This window comes from Pteronotus mesoamericanus, unplaced genomic scaffold, assembly GCF_021234165.1.
Source record: "Pteronotus mesoamericanus isolate MK-2021 breed Mesoamerican mustached bat unplaced genomic scaffold, CSHL_Meso_final contig_68, whole genome shotgun sequence".
NCBI lineage: Eukaryota > Metazoa > Chordata > Mammalia > Chiroptera > Mormoopidae > Pteronotus > Pteronotus mesoamericanus.
The window spans coordinates 29,839,046-29,866,905 of NW_026555234.1; the positions used below are offsets into that span (position 1 = coordinate 29,839,046).

The 27,860-nt window shown below is 37.4% G+C and overlaps 1 protein-coding gene across 1 annotated transcript in view; it reads right to left on the reverse strand.

Moving 5' to 3' along the window:
• TXK (TXK tyrosine kinase) overlaps window positions 1–18,720 on the reverse strand; it is a 38,693-nt gene extending 19,973 nt beyond the window's left edge. The window contains exons 1-5 of the mRNA XM_054582265.1: window positions 18,650–18,720; window positions 17,420–17,522; window positions 16,516–16,721; window positions 12,751–12,816; window positions 6,427–6,481 (exon numbers count right to left, since the gene is read on the reverse strand). Of these exons, the coding sequence (XP_054438240.1) occupies window positions 6,427–6,481; window positions 12,751–12,816; window positions 16,516–16,721; window positions 17,420–17,522; window positions 18,650–18,720 (501 nt within the window). The remainder of the gene's footprint in view (window positions 1–6,426; window positions 6,482–12,750; window positions 12,817–16,515; window positions 16,722–17,419; window positions 17,523–18,649) is intronic.
• Window positions 18,721–27,860: the final 9,140 nt, after the last annotated feature.

Genomic DNA, 27,860 nt, shown 5'->3' on the forward strand with positions numbered 1-27,860 from the left:
GTCAAATTTTCAAACCGAAGAATCTCTTATTGCCATTTAAAATGATAAAATCTAGCTTTCATTGAATTCCTACCATGTGCAAAGATCGCACTACATACCACAGGGGACGCAAGATGTAAAAGACAAAGATGGATGTATGTATGTGTGTGTGTGTGTGTGTGTGTGTATATATATACACACACACACATATATACATATACACATATATATAAACTCCAAAGTAAAAATCCCCTACGTTGACTTTAGTAAAGCTCAAGGAAATTTAAGTAAAAATCAAAAATATCTAGGAAATACTAGGGGAATGCTATATATCAGAACTTCTGTCATATAGTTTAACCAGTACTGAGAAGTAAATTCAGTCTTATTATTTATATCAATGAAAGCAATATAAATAAGTGTATCTCACTCAAGAAGTTAAGATAAGAGTTATGAAATAAACTTAGGTAAAGTAAAAGAAAGGAATTACCATATTTTGTCATGTATAATGCACAACATGTTTTTGGCCCAAACTTTGAGGAAAAAAATCTTTTGTATTACATTATGGAGATACTAAATTAGTACTACCCATGTATAATGCACATCCTTATTTTCCCTCAAAAATTTGGGCAAAAAAGTAAATATTATACATAGCTAAATACAGTATTAAAGACAAAAGCAGAAAATAATTATTTCTATAATAACAAATTATTATTTAAATAACAAGAGTATAATAAAACTAGAAATTAAACAAAATATAATATATCTAGTCATTAAATTCAAAATCTGGTTGTCTATGGGAAACAATAAAATAGATAAATTGTTAGTTAACTTAATCAATAATAAATGGGAAAATATATCCAAAAAAAATCACAAGGATCCAGGAAAAAATATTAAAGAATTTTCTTGACTCTACATTTTGAAAACTTCAATAAAATGAGTAATTAACTAGAAAAGAACAGAATGTATTAAAATGGATCCCAGAAGAGCTAGAAATCTTAATAAACCTATTAAACAGGAAAATGGATAAAGTTCCAAAAGAGATACAACATATAGCAGTGCTACATTTACACATTGTGATGTTAACAAATCATAAATTTTAGAAATGATAGATTAATCAAATGATTCCAGAGCATATGAAAAGAAGAAAAACTTCTATGTTTTTATATAAAGTGAGCTTAATATAAATACTAACAACACAGCAAAGACCGTTCACAAAAGGAAAAACTCTAAGCCAGTCTTCCCCTGCATCAATGCAAAAATCCTAACTAAATATTAACAAAAGTATTTGTTTTTCTCATTAGGTCTTTTAATCCAGCCAAGATTAATTTTTTCTTGAGGTAGGGATCTAATTTTAGTTTGTTCTATATGAATAATCAATAAATGGGTTTCAGAACAAATTGGTCTCAAAACCCTAATCATGTCTGTAACACCTGAACAATTTTTCCTAACTCAATCTGTAAATTTAAGGCAATCAACCGGAAGTTGTTTTTTTTTTTTTATTTAGGCAAAGCAATTCTGAAGTTTATATGGGCAAAATATATATCTAGAATATGTCTTTAAAAAAAGAATGAGAGAGGCAAGTATTTAAGCCTTGGTATTGAAAGTGGTACCATAGCAGCTCACTAACAGGCAGGTGAGTAACACCCAGTGAAAAGCCCAGATCCAGTCCACAGGGAACTGTGTTGGTGGTGAAAGCAGCACCTCAAGTCAGTGCAGAAAAGACAGCTACTTAGGGATGATCTGAAGAAGAAAATAAAGACCGATCCATACCTCATTCAATATATCAGGAAAAATTACAAATGGATCACACACGTATATGTAAGAAAACAAAACCAGTAAAACAGTCAAGAAGCATGGTAATTTTTTTTATGACCTTGTATTGGAAAAGGCAATTCTAACCTGTCACAACCCTAAAGGCTTACAAAAATCTGTCTGAAAAATGCAAATATATAAATTTCAAATACTATTCATGGCAAGAAGAAATACAAAACAATTGAAAAACTGAGGACAGTATTGCCACACATCACCAAAACTAATTACCTTAATATAGCTACATATGTCTTATAAAGTGTGAGAAAAGCATTAAAAAAAAAGAGAAAATTTTGCAAAGGATATGAACAGACATATCACAGAAAAGGAAGTACAAGTATATAAAACTTAGGATATAAAAAGATGCTTAACATTTCCAGAATAAGATAAATGTGAATGAAATCCACCTTGAGATGAGATGTCAGAGAGCAAAGTTCCAAACGTTTCATTAAAACACTTGCTGGTAAGACTGTGGGGAAACAGGCACTCTCTCACATTGCTAGTAGGCATATAAATTGATACAAGCCGTATAGAGAGCATTTTAATATCTATCAATATTAGAAATGTGCATTCCCTTTGACCCAGAATTTCCATCAGTGGGGACGTAACCTACAGACTCATATACTCACATAAAGGAGAGAAGGAAACCTGTGTGTCCACGTTACCTATGGCAGCACTGTTTTAATAGCAAAAGAGTGTATTCTACTTACACTTCCAACCAAAGAACTGGTTTAATAAATTGTTTAATAAACTGTGATACATTCAAACGAAGAAATACTATATAGATATAAAATGAGTAAGGACATGTTTTGTGTGATGTGGAAAGATTCCCTACATATGTATCATTAAGAAAAAAATTAATTAATGTTCAGAAGAATATATGTAGTATATTACTATTTGTATAAAAATAACAAAAAATAATTGTACTGGCTTTTATATGTATTAAATATCTCAGAAAGGACACAAAATAAATTCATATAGCAGTTTGTCTATGGGAAAGGAAGTTGACAGCTTAGAGACAGGATGAAAGAAAACTTTTCAAAACCTTTTGATTTTGAAATCATGTGAACATACCATTAAAATATGAAATAAATAAAAATTATAAGAACTTCTATAAATAATTTATGCAATAAATTAGAAAACAATATAAAATAGGCAATTCTCTAGATAAAGGTAAATTATCAAACATCTCAAAAAGAAAGGGAAATTAAATCAGTAGTGAAAGATCTGTTTGAAAAAGCAGCATGTCCACACTATTTCACAAGATATATATTTAACCTTCAAGGAGCAAATAATTTCTATTCAACATCAATTCTTCCAGAGATTGGTAAAAGGGACAAAGGTGTTAGCCTCATTTTACGATGCTAGTATAACCTTTATACTAAAACCAGACAAAGAGGATAGAAAATTAGAAGCACGGCTCACACTGAACATAACAGGACAAATTCTAAATAATATATTAGGAAACCCAAATCAGAAATATATATTTATTTTATTTATTACCTTTTATTCTTTTATTTTTTTGAGACATCAGTTGTCCCATTTATTTATGCACTCATTGATTGATTCTCGCATGTGGCCTGACTGGGGATTGAACCTGCAACCTTGGCATATTAAGATGATACTCTAACCAACTAAATACCTTATAACTGAGTAGGATTTAACCCAGGCATAGATTTAAAAAATAAAAATTATAAAATATGTAAATTACAAAAACATTTTATGATCTATAGGAAAATATGTGTATACAAGGTCTGTCCAGAAAAATCCAGCCATTATTAATGTAATGAGAATGGTTTGCATAACATCAATGTAACCTGGCAGCCAAGGAGAGTGGACTGGAATGCACATGCGTGAACAATGACTACTTTGCTGTACTGGTCAGTGGGGGAGTAGATGCTGTTGAGTGAGCATGTGTATTGTGTGGCTGTCATTTTCAAAACAACTGAGCAAGTAGAGCAACGAATCTGCATCAGATTTTGTGGTAAGCTTGAACATTCCTCCATGGAAACTATTCGGATGATTCAGGAGCCGCAGCTCTGGGCAATGGTGACTGGCAGCTTCATCACAACAACACACTCACTCATGCATCACGTCTTGTGGAGTTTTTTGTCAAAACACCAAATCACCCAGGTGACTTAGTCCCCCTGCAGCCCCGATTTGGTGCTCTATGACTTCTGGCTTTTCCCAAAACTAAAATCATCTTAGAAAGGAAAGGGATTTCAAACCATTGATGAGATTCAGGAAAATACGACAGGGCAGCTGATGGTGATATGGGGGACTGTGTGAGGTCCCAAGGTGCCTGCTATGAAGGGGACTGAAGCATCATTGTCCTATGTACAATGTTTCTTGTACCTTGCATCTTCTTCAGCAAATGTCTCTATATTTCATAGTACATGGCCAGATAGCTTCTGGACAGACCTCGTATTTTTAACTCTCTCTCTCTCTTTTTCCACCCTCAGATTAAAGACTAAAATATGAAAAGCAAATATTTAAAACATTTAAATGAAAACATAAAATTCCTTTAGTATTTCATAATGAGAGGAATTTTTATAGTAAATAAATAAAAAAGTAAAGATCATAAGAAAAATATTGTGATTTAATGTTAACATTTTTAGAAATTCTGTATAAAATTTTTTTAAAGCCAGAAATCAGAAGAATGTAATTGTAACACATGACAAAAGACTGGTATTCAGAATATATTTTTAAAATATACATTAGTCAGTTTAAAAGGCAAATACAACAGAAAAATGAGCAAAGTCTATTAACAGGCATTTAACAGCAGAGGAAGCCCAGCTGGCCAATAGATACATGAAAAATTACTCAGTTGAAAAGTATACCAAGGAAATGCACATTTTAAAATATATTTAAAATTTCTCACTCAATGAATTGAAAAAATGTGAAACTACCAATTGTTGGCAAGAATGAACAGAACTAACCTTGTCATTCCCTGTAAGAGTATAAGCTAGTCCAAGTACTTTGGTAATTTGAAATCACCTAGTGATGTTAAATGTGCACATGCTCCCTGAGCAGACTGTTCCATTTCTGGGTACAATTGGAGGGGACCCCTTGCCTTTGTATATCAAATGACAAGCACAAAGAAGTTCTTTGCAGCACTGTTTGTAATCATAAGAAATCAGAAAAAAATTGAATGTTTATCAATAGTGAATGGATATGTTCGGGTATCCATATAATGAAAAAGTAGACAGCAGTTAAAGGAATGAATTTGATCTATGTGTACCCAGATGAATGAAATTGAAAATATAATGTTTAATTTTAAAAAATCAACACATATGGTTTCCTTTATAGCAAACATTAAAACAGACAAAATAACACTATATAATTTGCTTAGGCACAATCTCTGATAAAAAGATAAACACAGGGACAAATGGGAACATGCCCTTCTACTGTGACTGCCTCTGGGGCACAGGGGAGGACAAGAAAGATGAGAAGATGGGCTTAACTGCCTGTGACGTTTTATTTCATTGAGGAATGTTATGGCCAAATGTTACCACGGGCTGTGATATGCGGGCTGTAGCTATGCGGGGGTTGCCACCTGTTCTAGTAATTCACTGTTCTCGTCCAGGAGGGAGGTCAGCCGCTCCCTCTGTTCAGACTTCTGCTCACATGCACAGCCCCGTGCTCCTGGCCATGTTACCTGTGATCGCCCTGTGTGCCGTGGATCTCCCTCTGGACTCCCCTTCTCCAGTTCTGCCTGCCTGTCATAACATCTTCTGTGCTCATTCTGGACCTACTAAAATCACTGTCCAGAAAGCCACCTGCAGTCACCACGCCAAGCCGACCCCACATTTGCTGCCACACTCTTATTTCTAACCTGTGAGGCTGGGCCCGATCTCCAACCTCCCCCCGACCCCCACCCGCCGGGGTCTGAGTCCCTCATGCTTGCCTATCCCCCAGCTATTACCTGGACCTTCCCTGTGTCCCGAGCCATTACTGGCATTGAGTTTTTAGTTACAGAACTGATTCTTTCTCACTTATCTTTCTAGATTTCCTCAACATCTGAGAGCAGTGCACAATGACACATCTATCTCTCACCTCGTTTCTAGTTTTGACTCTACATTTGCCCACAGTTAATCTTTACCGTCAGTTGGAAATTTAAACTATATGCAGTTTTGTTTTGTTTTGACCTAAATGAGCAGTTTGATCTGAGCTTGATATTTTGGCTACCTCACTCTTCCCTTTGTTCCCAAAGGACAAAGAAAGTGAGGCACCATGTGTTTTTCTATGTTCGTGTTTTTAATGAGCCTAAGCTAAGCTCATGAGGATAGGTTGTATATTTGACTGGCATGGATGTAAAGGTGTGCGGGCAATCCAAATATAGACTGTGCTGCTAGAATGCACTGTGGAGTGAATGAAGGGGTTGTAAAATGTTGGTGTTGAAATCATTTCAGGAAAAACACATTTCTGAAATCATGATGAAAATCAAGAGAAAATATAATCCAATACAAGGACAACTATTTTATAGCATCAAAAAATGTGTGTAGAGATGAGATTATAATACTTTAAAACTAAAAAGAACAGGAATAATAAAACTTTTTAATTGGATAAGGTCTTTCTTTATAATGTCTCTGTCTCAGATATTTTGAAACAGATTTATTGAGCAACACATTGAATTACCTCTTGTCTCAAAAGACGTTCTGCCTGATTTCTGGTAATGTTTCTATGGTACCACCTGTAAAAGCAATAAAAATAATTTTTAAATTTTTTTTCCCAGGAAAAAGAAAACCTGTTCCATTTTCCTTGTTTTAAAGAACTTACTCCAGAAATGAGTTTTAGAAAACTGAGGGTTTTTTTTTTAACTCAGACAGACAATATTATACCATACTATTATGGTCAGTTAATTTAGTCTAGTAGAGTTATATTAGTTGCAGTATCTAGTTTATTCTATTATATCTCAATTCAACTTTCTGACACACACTTAATATATAATTTTGAATAATTTAACTTCCTAAAAATGTCCATGAAAAGTGTGTGGTTTGGAAGTCATCATCTTCAATAAACACTTCACTGAGCTTTGGTAGACAAACTAAAAAATACTTGATTCTTTCTACCCAGGAACTTCTTATTTGCATGCTTTGTAAGATACCTTTCCAAAATTAAAACACACTCTAACTTATTTGACTTTCCTAAGTATGTTAACTTGTAGCAAAGTTAGCAGTTGGGTGGAGTAAATGGAACAATCAATATATAACCCTGCTCGGCTCGCCCTCTCCTCCTCATCTCTCTCATTCTCTGCTCACATACGAAGCTTTGGCCATTGGGATCCTTCCCTTCCTCAAGGTCACCAAGCCCTTTTCTGCCTCTGATCTTGCTGTTCCCTTTGCATAAAATGTGTCACTATGAGACCCTAGAGCAATGATTTTCAATCTTTTTCATTTCACGGCACACATAACGTAATTACTAAAATTCTGCGGCACACCAAAATATGTATTTTATTTTTTGCTGATCTGACAAAAAATAGGTATAATTTTGATTCATTCACACAGGATGGCTATTGTGTTGGCTGTTGTCATTTTTTTAATCTGACAACGTAAAGGAAAAGAAGTCAGTCCTCTGCTAAAGAGTCAGGTATTGCATGTTTTAAAAATTCTTGGGGCACACCAGTTGAAAATCATTGCTTTAGAATACCAGAAGGGCACACAGTTATAATAATTAAATTATATTGTAATTTAAATAAATAGTTTGGTATGACAACTTAGTAAACAAATGTCATACAAGAAAGAGGAAATGGTAGAACCAAGGAGAGAGAAAAAACAATGGAAAAAGTTTCATTTCAAAAAAAAGATTTTAAAGAGCAGCTAATCTAATATTACCAGAAGTGCTATGTTTATGGACAGTGGAAGGAAGAATGTATGTATAACCAGGCACTGAGTCACAGTGGGTGGGCCAGAGGGTGGCTAAATGAAACTCATACCTGACTTTGAGGATGGAATCGATCTTATCATATGGACTTCCCCTAACCTCCAGTAGTGGAAAGCTGCCACTGAATTAAAATGGCTGGGTATTAAAAATACTAGTGCCCTTAAAATGAAAATGAACCTTTAAAAAGATGAACCATGAGACTAGGGATGATTCCAGATGATTCTAGATAAAATAATATGACTATCACTAGTGGGAATAAGAGTAACTGTGATGTTCAACTGTGATTATTACTTAGTACTTTTTAAAGGATATTAATATTGTGCAAAGCATTTCAAGATGAGTCTGAGACCTCCTGTTGCAGAGTTAAAGATGCAGGATATCAGTTTAAAGGGGCCTCTAATAGCAATGTTGTGAAATATGAGTGTTAAAGGGAGAGTAACGATTATAGCTAACATGTTACATCTGTGAAAAATAAAACTGCTTTTTTTTTAAATGTTACTTCTCAAAAGTTAACATAAATTGAGCTCTGGCTGGTGTGGCTCAGTGGATTGAGTGCCAGCCTATGGGCTAAAGGGTTGCTGGTTTGATTCCCAGTCAGGGCACATGCCTGGGTTGCGAGCCAGGTACCCAGTGAGGGGGAGCTTGAGAAGCAACCACACATTGATGTTTCTCTCCCTCTCTTTCTCCCTCCCTTCCCCTCTCTAAAAATAAATAAAATAAAACAAAGTTAACATAAATTGCAGGTTTTCTAAATGTTTTTCACCCACTATTGTTTCAGTGTTTTATTGCTTTGTACTTATTATTGAAATAAATAAGTAAATATATTATTTTGCTTAAATGTAAATTAAAAATCTGTGTGCATGTCATTAGAATGACTTCAAAGTAGTAACCAAAGAGCCAGATAGAAATATATGATGAATTTAGGATTCTTTAAAATAATGCAGGATTCCACAGGCAGGAATGAAATTGGATGAATTAACTTAAGGAGGTTTGGGCACGGTATTTTAGAATTAAATCAGATGGTAAAAGTTAGAAGAGTTTTTTGTTTTTCTTTTCTAATCAGTAAGGTTGTAACTCATGCCTAGACAACATTGTATAGAGACAATGAGATAAATCAGACTTATAGTCCTTATAAAGGTCAGGATAATCAATGTTTGATATTTAAAATATCTGGAATTTTAAGAGAATCTGGTATATTGGGTTTTGTCTCTGATTTAAAATTTAAAATTAATCTTAAACTTGTTATTTGAAGTTTAAGGGAATTTGACTCATTTTAAAAATATTTGTATAGTTAAGAGAACTTGATTTACCACATAAACTTACTTTATTTGATTCACCACATAACTTTACTTTGTTGAATTTCCAGGATCATGCAGGGACTTACAAAGGGCTATAACAATTGCAAATTTGCCTTGTCTGGCATGTGAAGTAGTTAAAAAGAAAATTGAATTTATTCAGTTTATTAATGAAGTTAAATGTTTCAGGCAATTTAATTAACTGAGCTTATAAATAGGACTGATTAAATGTGTTGAGTTTGAATTAAGGTAATAGTTTATTTTTTTTATATTTATAAATAGTACATAAAGATTTACAAGTTAAACTTGAAGGCTTACTGAAAACTAGGTTATTATTGGGTTGGCCAAAAAAGTTCCTTTGGATTTTTTTTCATAAGATGACTCTAGTAGCGCTTAGTTGTCTTTACCTTTATTTGAAACAATTTTGTTAGATTGTATTGTGACAGCTGTCATATCAGCATGCATTTAGAAAAACTTACTAAAATTCGTGAATTTTTGTGTAGCCATTTTAATATTGAAGATGAGAGAAAATAAGCAACACTTTCAGCATATTATGCTTCATTATTTCAAGAAAGGTAAAAATGCAACTAAAACACATAAAAAGATTTGTGCAGTGTATGTAGAAGGTGCTGAGACTGATTAAACGTGTCAACAGTGGTTTGTGAAGTTTTGTGCTGGAGATGTCTCACCAGACAATGCTCCATGGTTGGGTAGAACAGTTGTATTTAATAGCAATCAAATTGAGACGTTAATTGAGAACAATCAACATTATATCACACAGGAGAGAGCCAACATACTCTAAATTATCCAAATTAATAACATTATTGGTGAAAATGAAAAATGTGTCTTTCTATTGTACGGAAAAAAATGAAACGGACTTTTTGGCCAAGCCACACATTCGTTGTATTGTTGATAGCTAGATATTTATTTAAAACCAAAGTAAATATTTCTACATATAAACTTGCTCCTGAAGTGTCAGACGCCATAGCATTTCTTCCTCTATTGGCACCCTGACTACCTCCTAACACCTTTTGCCTCAGCCACTTCCTCAGAAAGGTCTTCCCCAACTAACACCCTCATCTAACTTACACCCCTTCTCCATTGTTTTCTCCCAGTGCCTCATGCTGTTCTTTTCTGACACCACAATTTAAAATTACATACTTATTTGTGACTTTGAAGTCATTGAGTGTCTATTGCCCCATAAAGCTGTAAGTTTTGTGGAAACAGGAACTGCTTCTGTATATTCTGGGTTGCATCTCCAATGTCTAAAAAAGCTAACATCTGGTCCATCAGAAGTGTACAATAAATAAAGATCAAACAAAGTGATTTGCGGGACTGAAATAAGAATGACGCATAGTACACCTGTAATACTAGGCAAGATGGTTCAAACTGTAAATGCCTTTCTTGTTATTTTCACAGTTCAAGGAAATGATGATAATTGCTAGAAATTACTGAACATTTACTATGTACTGTACGGACAGGTATTATTGTGCCCGGTTTCCAGATTACTCGGAGCTTTAGCAACATTAGGTAAGTATGTCTACAGCTGAAGCCTGAGTCAGTGGCAATGTGAGGATTTGAACCCAGGATTTTCTGATTCCTAAGGCCACACTACAGTATGTCCACCAAGGGCGGTCACTTCTATACAGTCATTAGAACAGTGCTTGGCACATAGTAAATAGTTGATAAGTTACAGTGATAATTATTGTATCTATATTTTAATAAACCTTTTTTTCAAAGAGATAGCAATAAAATTAAAAAGCAACCTTCCCAAAGCTGAAGTCATTAAAGAAAATAACTTATAGAGACACATAAATCAAGGCCCAAGGAAAGGAGATGGTTATTCTAACCTCAGAGTAGTTTAATTCAAATGATCCAATATCTACAGTAAAACAAGTTGTTAAAGTCAGACTCCAAACCTAGTCTAAACAGGGGTAGCAACAGCAAATTAATTTAAAAAGAAAAGAAAAGAAAAGAAAAGAGAAAAGAAAAAAGAAAAGAAAAGAAAAGAAAAGAAAAGAAAAGAAAAGGAGGCTGCTGGCTGGTGAATCCCCACCCACTAACCACCCACCCGGCACTGCGTCAGGTACCTTTACACAGGTCTCCTTCCATTGCCAGGAAAATCCAAATTGGGATTATAATGTGAAAACAAAAGTCTTTCTTTTCCAATTTTTCTTAGCACTTCCCTGATCTGGCCTTCAAAGAGACCTGTTTGTGACTCACACAGAAAACATTTTGGCAGCTGCCAGATGGGAGTGGGGTTGGGGGGGATGGGAGGAAAAGATGAAGGGATTAAGAAGGACAAATTGGTAGTTACAGACAGTCATAGGGATGTAAAGTACAGCATAGAGAATATAGGTAATAATATTGTAATAATTACGCATGGGGTCAGATGGGTACTATATTTATCAGGGTGATCATTTTATAAGTTATATAAAAGTCTATCACTGGTGTGTACGCCTGAAGCAAACACTCTATGTCATCTGTAATTGCAAAAATATACATTAAAAAGAAAAAAGCAAGAAAAACAACAAGAGAGAGAGGCCTGTTTGAGTTGCTCGGCTTTAGCTGAGGGTAGTGGTGAGCCCCCTGTGGGGGCCATCCATGGGGAGCTGCAGACAGCTGTGGAAAAGTCTTCCAAGGAAGGTGGGTTCAGCTGCCTGAGAACGTTGTTTTCCTGAGTGGAAACTGGAACTTTAGAGCAGAGCTAAATGACACAAGTCAAGAGAGGAGGCATGGCAGGCTGAGTGAAGGCGGGGAGAAGAGACTCTATAATGGAGCCATGGGGAGTGACTGGGGAGAGAGAACTAGCTTGAGAAATAGCTAATAGAGAAGTCTTGGTTAAGTTATGTGGACGTGTCATGTGTCCTATGGTCCACTGTTTCTCCTCTCCAATAAAGTGAACACTATTCACCAATTTTTTTAAAACTGGATTTGTTTCAGGGAAGAGATATGCTAGGTCTGGCCTCTAGGTGGGCTTAAATTAGTAGCAAGGCAGACCAAGGGGGCTCTCGCATTCAATTTCTACCTGCTGCCTGGTTCTCACAGAAGCACCTCTCTTACTGCCGCAATTCCTCACCTTCTGCCAGCAGCTGGAAGCATATGCTAATTGCAAAACAAGTACCTAAGTGAGGGAACTCAAGGGCTCCAACTAAAACTAAATTTGTGAAAGACTAGGACTACTCCCAGCTCTGCTACTCTCTACATATAAACTAATCTCTCAACCTTAGTTTCTTATCTGCAGAATAAGGGGCTAAAAGAAGTGATTGCTGAGCATTCCTCTATCTTCCAAATCTATATAACAAAAATTTCTGAGCAGGACTCCAGCAAACATGCCAAATGTTCTTCCCAACTACAGCATTGGCCTGGTTCTTATCTTCAGCTATTTCTAAAATATTTCAAAACATGAGCCAAAATATAGTAATGTATCTATATATTAAGTCTAATTTACCACTCATTGGAAATTTAATGTCATTTTTTAAATAGTTAATTTTCCATTTAGGACATATACTAAAACAAGTGCAAGATGAGTATTTGATTTCATGCTGTCACTGTTAAAATAAACAAAAAAAAAGTGTCTATACAAATTGAAACAAAAATAAGTTTAAGAAAAACAAGTTTCTGATTCAATCATTGTAAGGATCAAAGACCTCTTACACTAGAGCTGCCAAACACATTACTGTCTTTTCTTTTTTAGACCAAAAAAGTATCTCTACCTACAAGCTTCCAAAATGTACCTGATTTCCACAGCTTTACATTAGGGTGTATTTTGGAGGACACTTACTCATATATTTCTAAATTGGTTGGTTTGTTTTCAGCCACGTAGTTGCTTGGGATTAAGCCTTCATTCCTACAACAACAACAACAAAGCAAATATGAAAATATCTGCACGTTTACGGCATTATGATTACAGCAATCCTTTTAAAATGTCAAGGATGTAGGGGACTCAAATTCATATTACTGATTAAGTTGTTAAAAGAGGAAAACAGGTTTTTCATTTTCACATTTAACGAAAATCTCTGTGTAATAAGTACTAAGATTTTGACTTACAGTGTGAGTAGTTTAAGATGTTTTATGACACCAGAATCTTTTTAAAGTGGAAAAAGGGCACTTACATGACATTGGGGCATCATAGTGACCAGGGTTAACAACAGAGCAACACAAAGACATTGGCTTCATTCTCTTTAATTGCTGTAGAGTGTTCAATAGAGTAAATATTCTAGTTCAGCCGTTAGTTTAGTCCCTACTACAGTGACATGGTAAAGAAATACTTGAACATGACTTTTTGTGCCCAACTATGAATATTTCTCTAAGACACAAAGTAGGGAAATTGCTGGGTCACCAAGCATGTGCTTCTTTCAGTAGATACAACAAATTGCCTAGAAGGAGGATACACCAATGTACGCACCCATCCACAGGGTGAGGGATTTTCTTTTCCTACACCTTCACCAATATTTGAAATTACAAAATGATCCTCAAGACATGTTGTTGGGAAATAAAAGCAAGTTGCAGAGTAATACATAGAGTGTGGTTAGATTGAGGTAAATGATATCTGCAAACTATACCATATATTTCAACATGTGCATGAAAGTACATTGACAAAGGAAAGATATGGGACAACTGTAACAGCATAATAATAAAAAAAATTTTTTAAAAGAAAGTGCATTGAAAATGATTATTTACTGAATGAATAATGGCACTTACTTTTTTTCAAAGATTGTATTTATTTATTTTTAGAGAAAGGAAGGGAGAAAGAGAGGGAGAGAAACGTCAGTGTTGGTTGCCTCTCTGCGCCCCCAGCCAGGGGCCCAACCTGCAACCCAGGCATGTGCCCTGAGAGGGAATTGAATCAGTGACTCTCTGGTTCGCAGGCTGGTGCTCAATCCACTGAGCCACTCTGGCCAGAGCCAATAGTGCTTACTTTTGAGAAAGAGACTGCATTTGAAGGTGTGGCAAAGCAGAATTTTGGCAGTATTTATCATGTTTGCATATTATGAAAAACTATATTCACTTATGAACTTCAGAGTCAAAAACTGATTGGCCGTTTGTTTGTTTGTTTCTGTCTGAGTCATGTCAATAGGCCACTTACCGGAGTGGCTAAATACACAGCCCTGTGCCTGCTAATATAACTCTCTCCCCACTGAAATATCTCTGCCACATGTTGAGACTAAACTAAGAACTGGTAAGGCAGCCAAATAATGAGGAAAGCATAAAGAAACAGGGCGTGTAATATAGATACTTCTGATACTTAGATACTTATAATCTCCAAATATTTTTTTAAAGATTTTATCTGTTTATAATCTCCAGATCTTGACCAAGATCAGAACCAACGCCAGGGTTCTCTCCCAGGGAGCCCAGAAGCCCCTCAGAATCCGTCCCCTCCCCCGGACTTCAGTCAGACATCAACAGTCCACTGCAACTGACACAAAGTCTGCTTGCATCCAAGGGCCTTTTTTCCTTTCCTATTTAATTCACACCTACTTCCAAAACCAGTCATTGTAGAAGTATAAAAATAATTATGATATTGTTTCTCTTCTTACCTTACAGCTCAACAGGAAAAAAAAAGGTCAAATTCTCAAAGAAAGCATAAATCAGAATAAGAATCCATATTGTAGAAATTATCAGTTCCATTTTACAAAGAAAGAAATAAAAACTCATTAAAAATAGAACTAGCATATGATCTAGTAATTCTGCTTCTGGTTATTTATCTGAAGGGAAAAAAACACTAACTCAAAAAGGTATGTGTACCCCAATTTTCATTGCAGCATTATTTTCGATAGCCTAGATATATATGGAACCTACTTAGTTATCTACTGATGGAAGAATGTATAAAGAAAATGTGGAAAACTGGAATTATCTTCTGGAGGGTGGACTCCTTATAGTAGAAGCTTCCCCCTCTAGGTGAGTGTTCTAGGAACCTATTTGTATCAGTGTACCAGCAGGTTTTGTTGTGAGAGGCTGCGTTCCGCTTCGGCGCTTTTTTTTTTTTTTTCAAGACTCTTTCAATGCATTTGCTAATTTCATGATGGGTGACTTACAAGTGCACTTGCCCACACTGCGCTGAGTGTTCAGCAGTTTTTAACCAAAAATGGCATGACCCCTGTGCTCCACCCTCCCTATTCACTTTTCTCTCCCCAAGTGACTTTGTTTGTTTGTTTCCCTGGATGAAGAAAAGCCCTCAAAGGGAAATGTTTTGCCAATGTGGAAGAGGTGAAACCAAAACCAGTAGAAGCACTAAAAGGCATCAAAATCGATGAGTTCAAAAACTGTTTTGAGGAGTGGAAAAAAGTCTCGGTAGGTATATTGTTTCAAATGAAGGTGACTGAAGCTGAAACATGTAAGAATACACAATTTTTTTATAGGTAAATCCCTTTTTGAGGGAGTTCTCCCCATTCATATATATGTATATATAACAAGATTTGTATATATATATAAAAAATACATAATATATATATAAATGACAAGATTTAATTCTTATTTCTGGACAAATCAAATAATAAGAATTAGATCTTGCCATTTGCAACAATGTAGATGGAATTTCAGGGCATTATGCTAAGTAAAGTAAGTCAGACAGAAAGACAAATACTGTGTGATGTCACTTATAGGTAGAATCTAAAAATTGTTTTTCATTTTTAAAAAAGCTCACAGATACAGAGAATAGATTGGAGGTTGCCAGAGATGGGGGAGTGGGATGCGGGGAGGGCGGGGGGGGGGGGGCGGGGGGCGGGGAGAAATTGATGAAGAGGGTCAAAAGATACAAACTTCTAGCCCTGGCTGGTGTGGCTCAGCGGACGGTCTCCCGGCCGGCAAACCGAAGGGCTGCCGGCTTGATTCCCAGTCAGGGCACGTGCCCAGGTTGTAGGCCAGGTCCCCAATAGTGGGTGTATGAAAGGCAACCACATATTAAGGTTTCTCTTCCTCTCTTTCTCCCTCCCCTTCTCTTTCTCTAAAAATAAATAACTAAAATCTTTTTCAAAAAAAGATATAAACTTCCAGTGAGAAAATAAATAAGTCATGGGGATGTAACATGTAGCGTAGAGACTAGAGTTAATAGTATTGTATTGCATATTTGAAAGTTGCTAAGAGAATAAATCTTTAAACTTCTCATTGCAAAAAAAAAAAAATTCTGTAACTATGTTGACCGATGTTTACTTAGACTTACTCTGGTGATCATTTTACAATATATAAAAATATTGAATCATTATGTTGTATATCTGGGAACTAATATAATGTTATATGTCAATTATAGCTCAATTTAAAAAAAGAAATGGAAACAGAGAGAGTAAGTGACTTGCCCAAAGCACACAATAGTAAACGGCAGCTTTGGGATGTGAGCCAGGTCTACCTATTTCTAAGGTCTGCCTGAAAGCACAGCGCCAGAATGCTCTCATTCGGATGCGGGCGTGTGGAACACGGGTTTAATTTCACACAGAAGGAAGAGTTACAAGCCTGGAGAAACCAAGCCAGTAAACAGTCGTCTTTATGCTTCAGAAGTCTTTCAGGGATAAAAAGAGGAGGAACTTGATAAGGACCAAGCCACCAATCTTACCCCCAACGGTCTCTTGCCTTCCACCAGTGAGTATTATACTTCCCCAGTATCAGGTATTCCTCTGTTCTCTTTAATGCTAAATCACAGGACTCTCTGGGCAGAAAATCATACAGTGCCTTGACTCGGATCTTCTCTGTAGCAACCTCAGGGGATGGGAGGGGAGGCAGCGGCTTGCGTTTTGAAGGCTGCATACGACCCCTGTTGGACTGTGAAAACCAGACAATGAGCAGCTGCACTCCTGCTTTATTCATGTGCCCTAATAAGAAGAGGCATAGAGTATGTTTGTCTGCTGCCTTCATTCTTCTGTTCAGTTGTACCGAAGCAGAAGCCAACGTGGGATAATCATCGGAACGACCAACTATAAAACACCTTTTGGATCCAGCAACACACTCATTGTCTCGTAAATTTTCAAGATCACAAATTCTCTTGCCAGTATCGCATTGGATTTTTTTTTCACGTCATAATTTTTAAAACTTGATTCCATCCCTGATAGTTTCACTTTGTTTTAAGGATCTTTCTCTCTTGAGAAAAGCAGCTCTTTTCTTTCACATGCTGTAAGCTTGTGTTTGGGTCTACCATGCTTCCTAAGAACACCGTTTCTCCCAGCACTGAACTGAAAATTAATTCTGGCCTCAAAATGGCAGTAGCCAGAATACATATTTTTTTCTTATTCACCATCCAGTTTCAAATTCTTCTAAAATATAGCAGAGGGCTACGTTAACTCGTCTTTTTTCTCTTTTACCTTCTTCTAGAAAATTCATTCACTAAGTGTTCATTGAGCACTTATCATGTGCCAAGCATGACTAGGTTCTGGACATGGTAGCAAACAGTACCTATGGAGCAGACCCTAAAAAGGAGAACTTCCTTTCTCCCCACCTTTATGCCCCATTGAAATGATACTCACTTGCTTCTTAAGTGGCAAGCCACTGAACCACTGCCTGCGATGCTGGGTATAAGCTTCTGAAAGTTCTTCATCTTTGCTCAGGCTTATTTGTGTTCTCATTTGCCTAACATTAAAAAATAATCATGTTACAAGTGATTATTTTCATTCAAGGTATCTATAAATACACTATATTATCACAAAACATGAACAAAAATCTGGGTCTCTTTCAATAAAGAGGACTAATTCCATTTCCTGGGGCAAGTTATTACCTCTCAGGACTTAATTTTTCTTATCTGGAAATTAGAGATGCTAAGAGCATATACAGTTGTTATGAAATAAAATTGAGGAAACATGTGTCACATGCCCAGCACAGTGTCTGATGTGTATTAAGGGCATAAACTTATAACCATGATAATCAAAAATTTACTCTGTGTTAGGCACAGTGTTTATTATTTTACAAGCATTTCCTCATTTCATGGTATCTGTTGTTTTAAGTAGACATGGTATAGTAATCAAGAACATAAGTTTGAATCCCAGCTCTGCCATTTCGTAGTGTGGCCTTGGGTAAGCAATGTAACTTCTCTAAGCCTCAATTTCCTCATCTGTAAAATGGGGATTGTAAATATCCATAGGTGGTTTTGAGAGTTACTTGAGCTAGGAAATGCAAAAGTCTTAGCACAATCTGACATATGCGACACTCCTATTAAATGTTAGCTGTGACTATTTTCATGGTGCCTTGGATTTTATTCTTATACAATCATTGCTGGACACACTATATAAAATGCAGCAATAGTTGTGGAGAGATATGCAAATGAATAAGACAGAATTCTTGCCCATAACAGGTAAAAACTATGGAGTGGAACACAGACATATAAACAGGATACATGAAATAAATATTAAATAAAGAACCAAATCAGATGCCTTGGGAACACAATCAAAGGAGCAATTAAATCCAAGAGGACTGAGAAAGGATTACAGGAGACCTGACATTTGCCCTATGGTTTTAAATGAACTGGCATTGAACAGGGAAAAATGGGAGAAGGGTTCCCCACGACAGGCAACAGCAGATGCAAAGAACTTAATCTTTATTTGATTTAAGTTAGATCATTTGCCTTTTTTATACCATAAATAAACCTTGTATTTATCAAAATGATGTTTTATATTCATAAAATTTGCATTTCACAGTCAATAGGCAATAAAGAAACTGAATGAATCCATTTCCAATAAGTTGGCCTCAGAAGGCAGACTTACCGCTTCTGCATGGAACAGCAGCAGCAGCAACAGAAAATCGACTGGATGGTATTATCTGAAAAGCAGAGCATTCTCAACTGTTAGAAAGCCATGGGTCCATGATATCCAAAAGATGAGGCTGGTGGTTCTATTCCAAAGGAGGAAATCCCCAAAGACAGCAGCGGTAGGAATTATTATAAAGCTTATTCACAGCCTTGACTGTGCCCTCCTTCACGAATGGCAAATGAAAGTCTGCCATGCCACTAAAGCAGAAGTAAGTTACTGGCACCCTGATCAATGTGGTTTTGTTTCTCAGGCTCTTCTCCTCAGGTCTGGTTTGTGCATTTCCTCAGTGTGCGAATGATGACCACTGCATTCTACTTTCCCTTAGTCAGGGCTAACGTCGGCCAACAACAAATGTACAAAGAATAGAATTCCAAAACAGTGTTCTCCTAAAAACTTGCTAGCAGTGATTTTTGAATTAGGTCATCGTCTTCCTTAAAACATATTTTTAATATATTATATAAAATAATGTAAATTTTAATAAAGAAATAAAATGTTTTATATTTAATAGAACATATTGTATAATAATATAATTTAGTGTATTTTATACAAAATATATTTTCATATACTTATTTTTTATATTTTATATATGCATAATTTTTTTGGCTCTCAAAGTTTCTGTGGATTAAGTCTAAATATAAGCTAAACATTTAAAGAAAAAACTACCTAGCTTAGTAAATTTGGGTTATGCTTACCCTTATTAAGTTTAATCTTTATGTGATTGACATTAGGTCATGTGCATTTTTTTAAATGATAAGTAAATTTTGAATTTCTCAAAACAAAGTTTTATGTTCACAGAATTTGCATTTCACAGTCAGCTCTTTCTCCTGTTCATAGCTGAAAATAAAGTGTTCTGAAGGAAGCAGAGTGCCTGAAACATGAGCATGAGTTTTGAGGGTAGACAGAGCTGTGTTTGAAGCCTAGTTGTGGGATTGACTACATCTGGGATAAATTCCTTTACTTCTCTAATTCTTTGTTTTTCTATCTGTAAAGACAAGATATTCATACCTACCCCCTTTGAAAAGCCTTATAGGGCAGAAGTTAACCTCTAATTTTGTGGGTTTGGGCAAGTTACTTAATTGTTCTACACTTAAGTTTCCTTATCTGTAAAATGAGAATAATAGAAGATTTAGCATGTAAGATACTGCAAGGGTCAATAGAATCAATTCTGGTAAAGTACTTAGAACAACATCAGCCATACAGTAAGAGGGCAATCAAGAAGACCTGTAATTACTATAGGGTTGTTGAGAAGATTAAGTTGCTATCACCTCAAGTCCTGGAACATGGAAGAAGGGCACAAACTGAGGACACCCAGCAGAGTCCACCCTTCAGCGTCAGAGTCCTGTTTGTTCTCATTGTGAAGCACCAACCCAATTTCCTCCTGGTAATCAGGAGGTTCACTCCAGCTAAACTAACCCCCTCTGTGCCTATCCATTCAGTGATACGGGAATCCCGAAATGGCCACGGGGCACTCAACCTCCACTATCCCCTAAGAAATGAATTCTTCTCTTTGGGCACTGAAATATCCAAACCCACCAAACCCAAGGTCAGAGGAAAAAAAAGATAATATTCCAATGGGTTTTTAAGTTGAATAATGAGAGGGGCCACTCCAATCATTCCACCTTTGTTCCCAGACTGACGTATTCTGGTCACATATTTGCTGCTGGTCTAAGACACTTACTACGTCTTAGAGGACAGCACTCCAACTTTGCAAGACATTGTCTCCTAGATGTTATAGTAATTGAGCCTTTAGCAGACCCTTCCTCTGTCCTATCAAGCCTGCTGCTTCTGAATTATGGGACACATTGTAGGAGTATTTAGAGAACAACTGAGCAAGCGCCAATGAAATCAAGAAAAGCCTGACTCCACAAAAAAAAAAAATCATCTCGTAGGTATCTTTCCACTCTGTCCCCACTGCAAGAGTTTCATATGCATTCCGTTGCCCCAGGTCTGCTTGGCACTGATCTCCTGGTCTTGTTCTTTCAATGTTCCCAACCGGCAGGCCAACTTTTTACCATTGCCCGTGAGTCAATGGACAGCAATGCCCGAGGCTGTCTTGCCCTAACGAAGTGAACAAACTGATGTATTTAAAGTTCTGGAAGGGTTGTGTTTCAGCACTATCTTTCAGGCTACCTCTGCAGGGAGGCTAGCTTCCCCATTTAATCCCTACAGGTCATCTTTCCAGAGTAGAATAGGGTGGAGAAGAATAAAGCAATTCAGCAAAATAATATATATTAGTTCCCTTTCCTTTGACAGAAGTTGGCCTTCTAAACCTAGAATCATGTATTGGTTATTTGCCTTTCCCTGATTTGGACATAACCATCACTCAGTCTTTAGGCTACAGACCCATTAGTGGTCCAGTGGACTGTATTTCTAATAAATACTGTCCTCGTGCAATCCCAGGCAAATACTCGTCTTTGTTCTTACTACTGTTTCACCACTCCTCCCTGACTCAGTTACCCTCGCTCTTCCTTTCCCTGTCCCCAGAAACCACTCATTTTTCAAGGACCATCCCAAGGTTTATTTCTGGAGACTAAAATAAATAAATTACTAAGTCCCAAAAATCTGCATGATATTATGTATTATTATGCGTTTGGATTTCAACAGCTTCTGACTGTGTGTCAATTTTTATCTGGTAGTATCTGACTGAGCAAATTGCCAAAAACACTCCTTAGAAAGAGGGTACATTAGCATTTGAGGTCTCTGTCTACTCTGGCAGGAGTGGTTTTAACTTATATTCATACCAGTTTATTTAAGTGTTGTCTTACAGCCTTACAGACATCTGTATCTATCCAGGCCAGAGGATGCAAAGTAAAATATAGATCACACAAATAAGTGAAGCAGGTCAAAGTATGATGTACATCGTGGCAAAATGCTATGCCAACACCCCATAAGAAGGTTTTCAAATTCAAAATTTTGAAGATACTCCCTCCCTCTCCTATATCACCATTTTTCTCTCACTACTGTGTCATTCCCATCAGCATGCAAATATGCTGTTACTTCACCCATTAAAAACAAAACAAAACAAACCACTCGATCTTATTTCTTCTTTCAGCTTGGCTCCCCATTGATATAAAGTCTAGAAAGGAGCAGTCTTTACGTGCTGTCTCCAATTCCCCGCTCCCATTTTCTCTGAACGCATTCAAGTTTTTGTCCCCACCCTCTCCCCCAAACTGGGCTTGCTGGGGTCACCAGTAACCACACCCCTACATGCAATGGTCAAGTCTAAGTCCTAGATTTACTTTACCTCTCAAAAGCATCCAACACCACATCCTCTTGGGTTTCCTTCTTCTCAGCCTTCTTTGCTGCTTTCCTCTTGTCCTTCCTAACCTCTTAGATTAGGTCTAATGCTGGACTGTCCCAAAGCCTTTGGTTTCTTCTCTTTTCTCCGTCCTATTTACTCTATTGATTGTCTCATTGTTTGTGGTGACTGAAAAACCATCAGGTAGATTACCCATTGTACACTAAAACCTACATAACCATATTTACCAGTATCACTCCAATAAATTTAATTTAAAAAATTTTTTAAAATCTATCTGCCAGGGACACCTAAATATAATACCTCTAACCCAGTTCTAATGAACTCCAGATTTACATATCCAAATGCAATCTCAAATTTTCCACTGGGATGTCTAGTAGACATTTCAAATTAAGAGGAAGAAATCTGATTTGAACTCTTTCTCTTCCTTCCCTGCCAAATGTGCTCTACTTTTCCTTCTCCAGCTTGCCAATAGCTAATCCATGTTTCCAGGTGCTCAGACCAACAATCTTGGTGTCACCTTTGACTCCTGTTTCTCACACACCAAATCAACCTGTCGGGAAAGTATGCTGACTCTGCCTTAAAAATATATCCAAGTGTATTAGTTTGTAATGATGAAAAAGTTCTGGAGATGGATAGTGATAATCGTTGCACTACCTGTGAATGTACTTAACATCACAGGACTGTATACTTACAACTGGTTAAAATGGTAACTTTCATGTTTTAATTTTTGTTTTGTTTTATTTATGTACTCAAATATTTTCTTTATGTTTTATTTCACACTATTGAAAACACACACACACACACACACACACACACACAGAATCTTAGTGTTTTCCTCACCCTTCCGTTATTACCATGGTCTATGCCACCATCGTCTCACTGGATTATACCAACAGCCTCCTAACTTCTTCCCGTGTCTACCCAGAACCCCCTCTGGTTTATTCTGAACACTGTGGCCAGAGTGATTAATTTAAAACCTAGATGGGATCATGGTACTTCTTATGTCCAAACCTCACATCGGCTCCCCATTTCATTAGAGTTATAGCCAAGTTTCTCACAATAGCCTGTAAGAGCGCTCATGGTCTAGCCTCCTGTGGCCTCTTGTTTTCTCTCCAACGTGCTGTTGCTCATTTCCTCCCGCCACACAGCCCTCATTGCTGCGTCTGGTGCACCCCCCGCCTGTTCTCACCATGGGTTCTCTGCTTCCTAGACCACTGTTCCCTCACGTACTAACCCTTCTTCACTCCGCTCCTTCAAGTCTGCTCAAATCTTGCCTTCTCAAGTACCCTGGACAACTATTATTGTCACTTGTACTCCCTAACTATGGAATTATTTACTGTGCTCTACATTTTTCTTTTCTTAAATAGCATTTCTCACTTTCTAAGGTATTATTAATGTATTAATTCATTAATCAATTTTTTCACTGTCTGTCTCTCCTACTAGAAGGTGAACAGTGATATTTGTCTATTTTGTTCACAGTTATATCCCAAGAGGCTAGAACAGTGTTTAACACAAAAATATACTCAACAAATGTTTCTTGAGTGAATGAATATATGAATGAATTGGTTTGAGGGAGCATCGAATTATAACCTTGTCAGAGCACCCATCTGTCTTCAGTCCTAATGAGAAAATGAAAGCTGTATTTGGGTGTAGAATGAGATTATGAAAAGTCCTTGAAATAAAGGAAGATAGGCCCCTGACTGTCTACATGGTAGGAAGTCTTATTAGATACTGAAGATAGAGAACAATCTGGCCACAGGTCAATGCAGAGGTAAATCTGTATTCAGCCTAGAAAACTTTGTAAGATGGTCCAGTAAAGTGAGCAATGATCGCCTATGGCTTCATGTCTTACGATAAACTAAAACCATTTATAAATGGTCTCAACTGAAAATGGTTCTGCTTGCAATATTTCAAGACGATAACGATGTAAAATCATTCAGTAGAAACCCTACTTTGAATTTTGATCTTTTCCTGAGCGAGGATATGTGGTGTGATACTCTCTCGTGATGGTGGGCAGACGCAGCGAGCCACAGCCCATAGTTAGCCACACACTCACACATCCAGTATTCTGCAGTGTACTCGGTTGCCAGCTCTTTCTTGGATCTTGTGTTCCGAGCGCATGTAGGGTAAGCTAGTCTATGCTGTGATGTTTGGTAAGCTAGGTGTATTGAACGTATTTTCAACTTACAATATTTTCAACTTTGAATATCAGGACATAATCCCATCATAAGTTGGGGAACATCTGCAACATCTTCCAGGCAAAAAAAGTGTCTATGATGCTCACTTTACTCCTTGAATAATCACTGGCATGTTTTGTTATTCTCTATATTTTCCCATATGGTTGAAATATTTCAAAAACTAAAACTTATAGGTCCCCAGAGAATCAGGTAGGATTGTGGGTTAGATGGCAAGATGCCTCTTTTAGGATTAATAACTTTTTACATGTCCATGATTTTTAGTGATAGATGCAAAAGGTTTTTTATTTCTTTATTTCAGCCACTGTCTTATATTTTGCCCAACCAGAGTTATCATCTTCCTCACTCATCCCAATAAGAAAACTATTCTGTCAGTTTCCCTTTCCAATTTTCCCATGTCTGTGTATATATGAATCTGAAATAGAAATCTTGGATTCTTTCTGAGTCCCATCCTTTATATTCAATCTGCCATTAATCTGTTCAAATTGTTTGGCATTTCACTTGATATCTCCCCTGCTACCAACCCAGCCCAAGCCCTCATAAGCCCACACCTGTTATTTCTATATTAATTCATTTAATCCTCACAACAAACCTGTGAAGTAGATGCCCCTTTACAGATGATGGATTTCAACCACAAAGAGGATCTTCCTTGCAGAGAGTCAAGGTTCAGGACTGACTCCCAGGCAGGCTGACTCCAGAGTCTTCGCTCTTTACCACTGCGCAACCAGTGTTTGCTCAGTGACTGAATGAACTGGCTAAATTTCCTGCCCTTGAGCTCTCTCTCCTTCAGTCCATTGTATATACTCATTTCCTTAAGGGTCTGTCACAACTAATGGCTATACATCTTCAGCATCTAAAAAGACTCTTAACCACATATGGCGACAAGACTATACCGCCCCGCATTTTCAAGGCCTTCCATCACATAGTCAACTCTACTCTGACTCTTAGTATTCACGAGTTCCTGTTGCACCAGCTTCTTCAACTTGCTCTATTCTCAGACACCTTGCCTGCCTCAGGTGTGAAAAAAACAAAAAACAAAAAAACAAACCATTGCAATCCATTCCCAATTTATCTTCCTTTGGGCTCTCAAAGAACATGTGCTCTGTCCTGCACTGTGCTGCTTAATTAGATGGTCATTAAAATCTCTTCGTGTAGGTTTCAGTTCTCACAGCACTTCCCAATGACACCACCACTGACATTTTAAATTGGATTGGTCTGTGGGGCCTGTTCTGTGTATTGCAGGTTTAGCAGCATCACTGGCCCCTCCGCACGACACGCCAGCAGCAACACCTCCCCACCCCTCCAACACCCACCCCTCCTCCCTGCTGTGAAAACCAAAATGTTTCCAGGAATTGTCAAATGTCCCCTAGAGTCAAAATCACCCCCAAGAGGGAACCACTGAGCAAGACTGTAAGCTCTCCAGTTTCCAGGACTGCATGTCATTCACGTTTGTCCTCTTGATAGCGTCCAGCATCAGAGCCTGGCACTTAGCAAAACTCAATAAATATTAAGTGAAGCTTCCCCAGGATCTACACCATCACACTACACCTGGGCCCTACTTCTCAGTAACTCAAGCTACCACACACTGTCTCACAGCTCACTGCTGGCCGCAGAGAAAGCGAGGTTTACCACGATCTTTTGTGGTCAACTCTTCCACTATGTGGAACAGCAAAGTTAAAGAAAAAGGAGCTTCCGGAGCTTTAGCTAACACTTATAGTAGGTCATAAGTCTAATCTTTGGTTTCAGATATATTAAAAAGAAAAAAAGTTTATCCAAAACCAAGCATGAAACGATGAGATGCTAAATAAAGTGGGTAAAACCTCTCTGGTGCTCAATTTTGTTCTTTTTTTTCTATAATAAAACAGTACATGGCAGTGATTTTCAACCTTTTTAATCTCATGGCACACATGAACTAATTACTAAAATTCTGTCGCACACCAAAAAATATATTTTTTGCCAATCTGACAAAAAAAGGTAGAATTTTGATTTATTAAAAAGAAAATAATAATAGTAATTACCTACACTTTTTGGTCCCAAGTGACTTTTTAAAAAAAATCAAGGGCCTATACGTGTACATAAGGATTTCTGGTACCAAGAATTAACAAATCAGATGCAAGCTTATTATGCAACATAACCGATAAGATGCAACTCTATTATATGACCTATATATTTACAATTCAAGACAACATTAACACCAGATGGTTATGGTGTTGGCTGTTGTCATTTCTTTAATTTGATAGTCTAAGGCAGCAATTTTCAACGGTGTGCTGTAAAGTTTTTAAAACACACGATACCTGACAATTTAGGCAAGGGCACTGACCTCCTTTCGGTTGTTCGCCCTACCTTGGTGATTCCCTGAGACCCCTCCCACCCAACTTGCAGGCCTACCCAAATGATTTCCAGGGTCTTTTCCATACAAACAGCCTCACTTGGCTTTCCTAAAAACGCTTCAAACAAGCAGCATCTGGCCTCTGCATACCCGTCCTTCTTGCTAAGCAGCCTCAGACCTGGCACTACCTGAGGCAGCCAGCCTCAATTCACAGCTTGGCCCCTCCTGGGCATCTCCAAGCCCAGCACAACTAGCGTGCACTGTAGCTCACGCCAGGTGACCCTGGGCAGAGTACAGGCAGTGGCTCACCTTGGCCGGCATGTTCTGGGAAGCTCCAGAGCATGTGCACCTGGTGGGCAGCTTCAGACCATGCCGGATTACAACGCAACCACCCCCAAGAGCAACACACTCAAAGGATGAACTCAAGGGCACCAAAGCCCCACAGAAGCAAGTCCTACTCTGTGTGCTCAACCCCTGCACAGCAGCTCTTCCACTGTAGTTGCAGCCAGTCCTCACAGGCAATCGCCCCAGAGGCCAATCCCTTCCAGTGACATGCCAATAGCAACCAAGGTTCCACTACAATGGGAGGATGCACACAGCCCACATGAGAGGCACACCTGAAATGCCAGCTAAAGTGACAAGGGAGGTTATTCCACTGGGCCCTATTGGATACTAGTTCTATTAGGTCACTCTAGCCTGGAAGACATACCAAGCCTGGAAGACATAGCAGCTCTACCTAATACAGAGAAACAAACACAGGGAGGCTGACAAAATGAGGAGACAAAGAAATAGGTCCCAAATGACATTACAGGAGAAAACTCCAAAAAAAAGTAAATGTAATGGAGACAAGCAAACAACCAAATACAGAGTTCAAAACAGTGGTTATAAGGATGCTCAAGAAATTTAGTGAGAACTTCAACAGCATAAAAAAAAAGGATATATAAACCATTTAAAAATAACCAGTCAGAAGTGAAGAATACACTAACAGAAATGAAGAATACATTACAGGGAATCAACAGTAGAGTAGATGAAGCAAGGGATCAAAGCAGCGACTTGAACTATAAGGAAACAGAAAACACTCAATTAGAACAGCAAAAAGAAAAAACATAACAAAAAAATTAGGCTAGTGTAAGAAGTCACAGGGACAATTTCAAGCATACCAACATTTCCATCGTGGTGGAGATGGAAGGAGGAGAGAGATCAAGAAATTGAAAATTTATTTGAAAAAATACTTACAGAAAACTTCCCTAACCTGGTGAAGGAAATAGATCTTCAAGTTCAGAAGAGTCACAAATAAGATGAACCCAAAAAGGCCCACACCAAGACACATCATAATTAAAATGCCAAAGGTTGCCCTGGCTGGTGTGGTTCAGTGGATTGAGT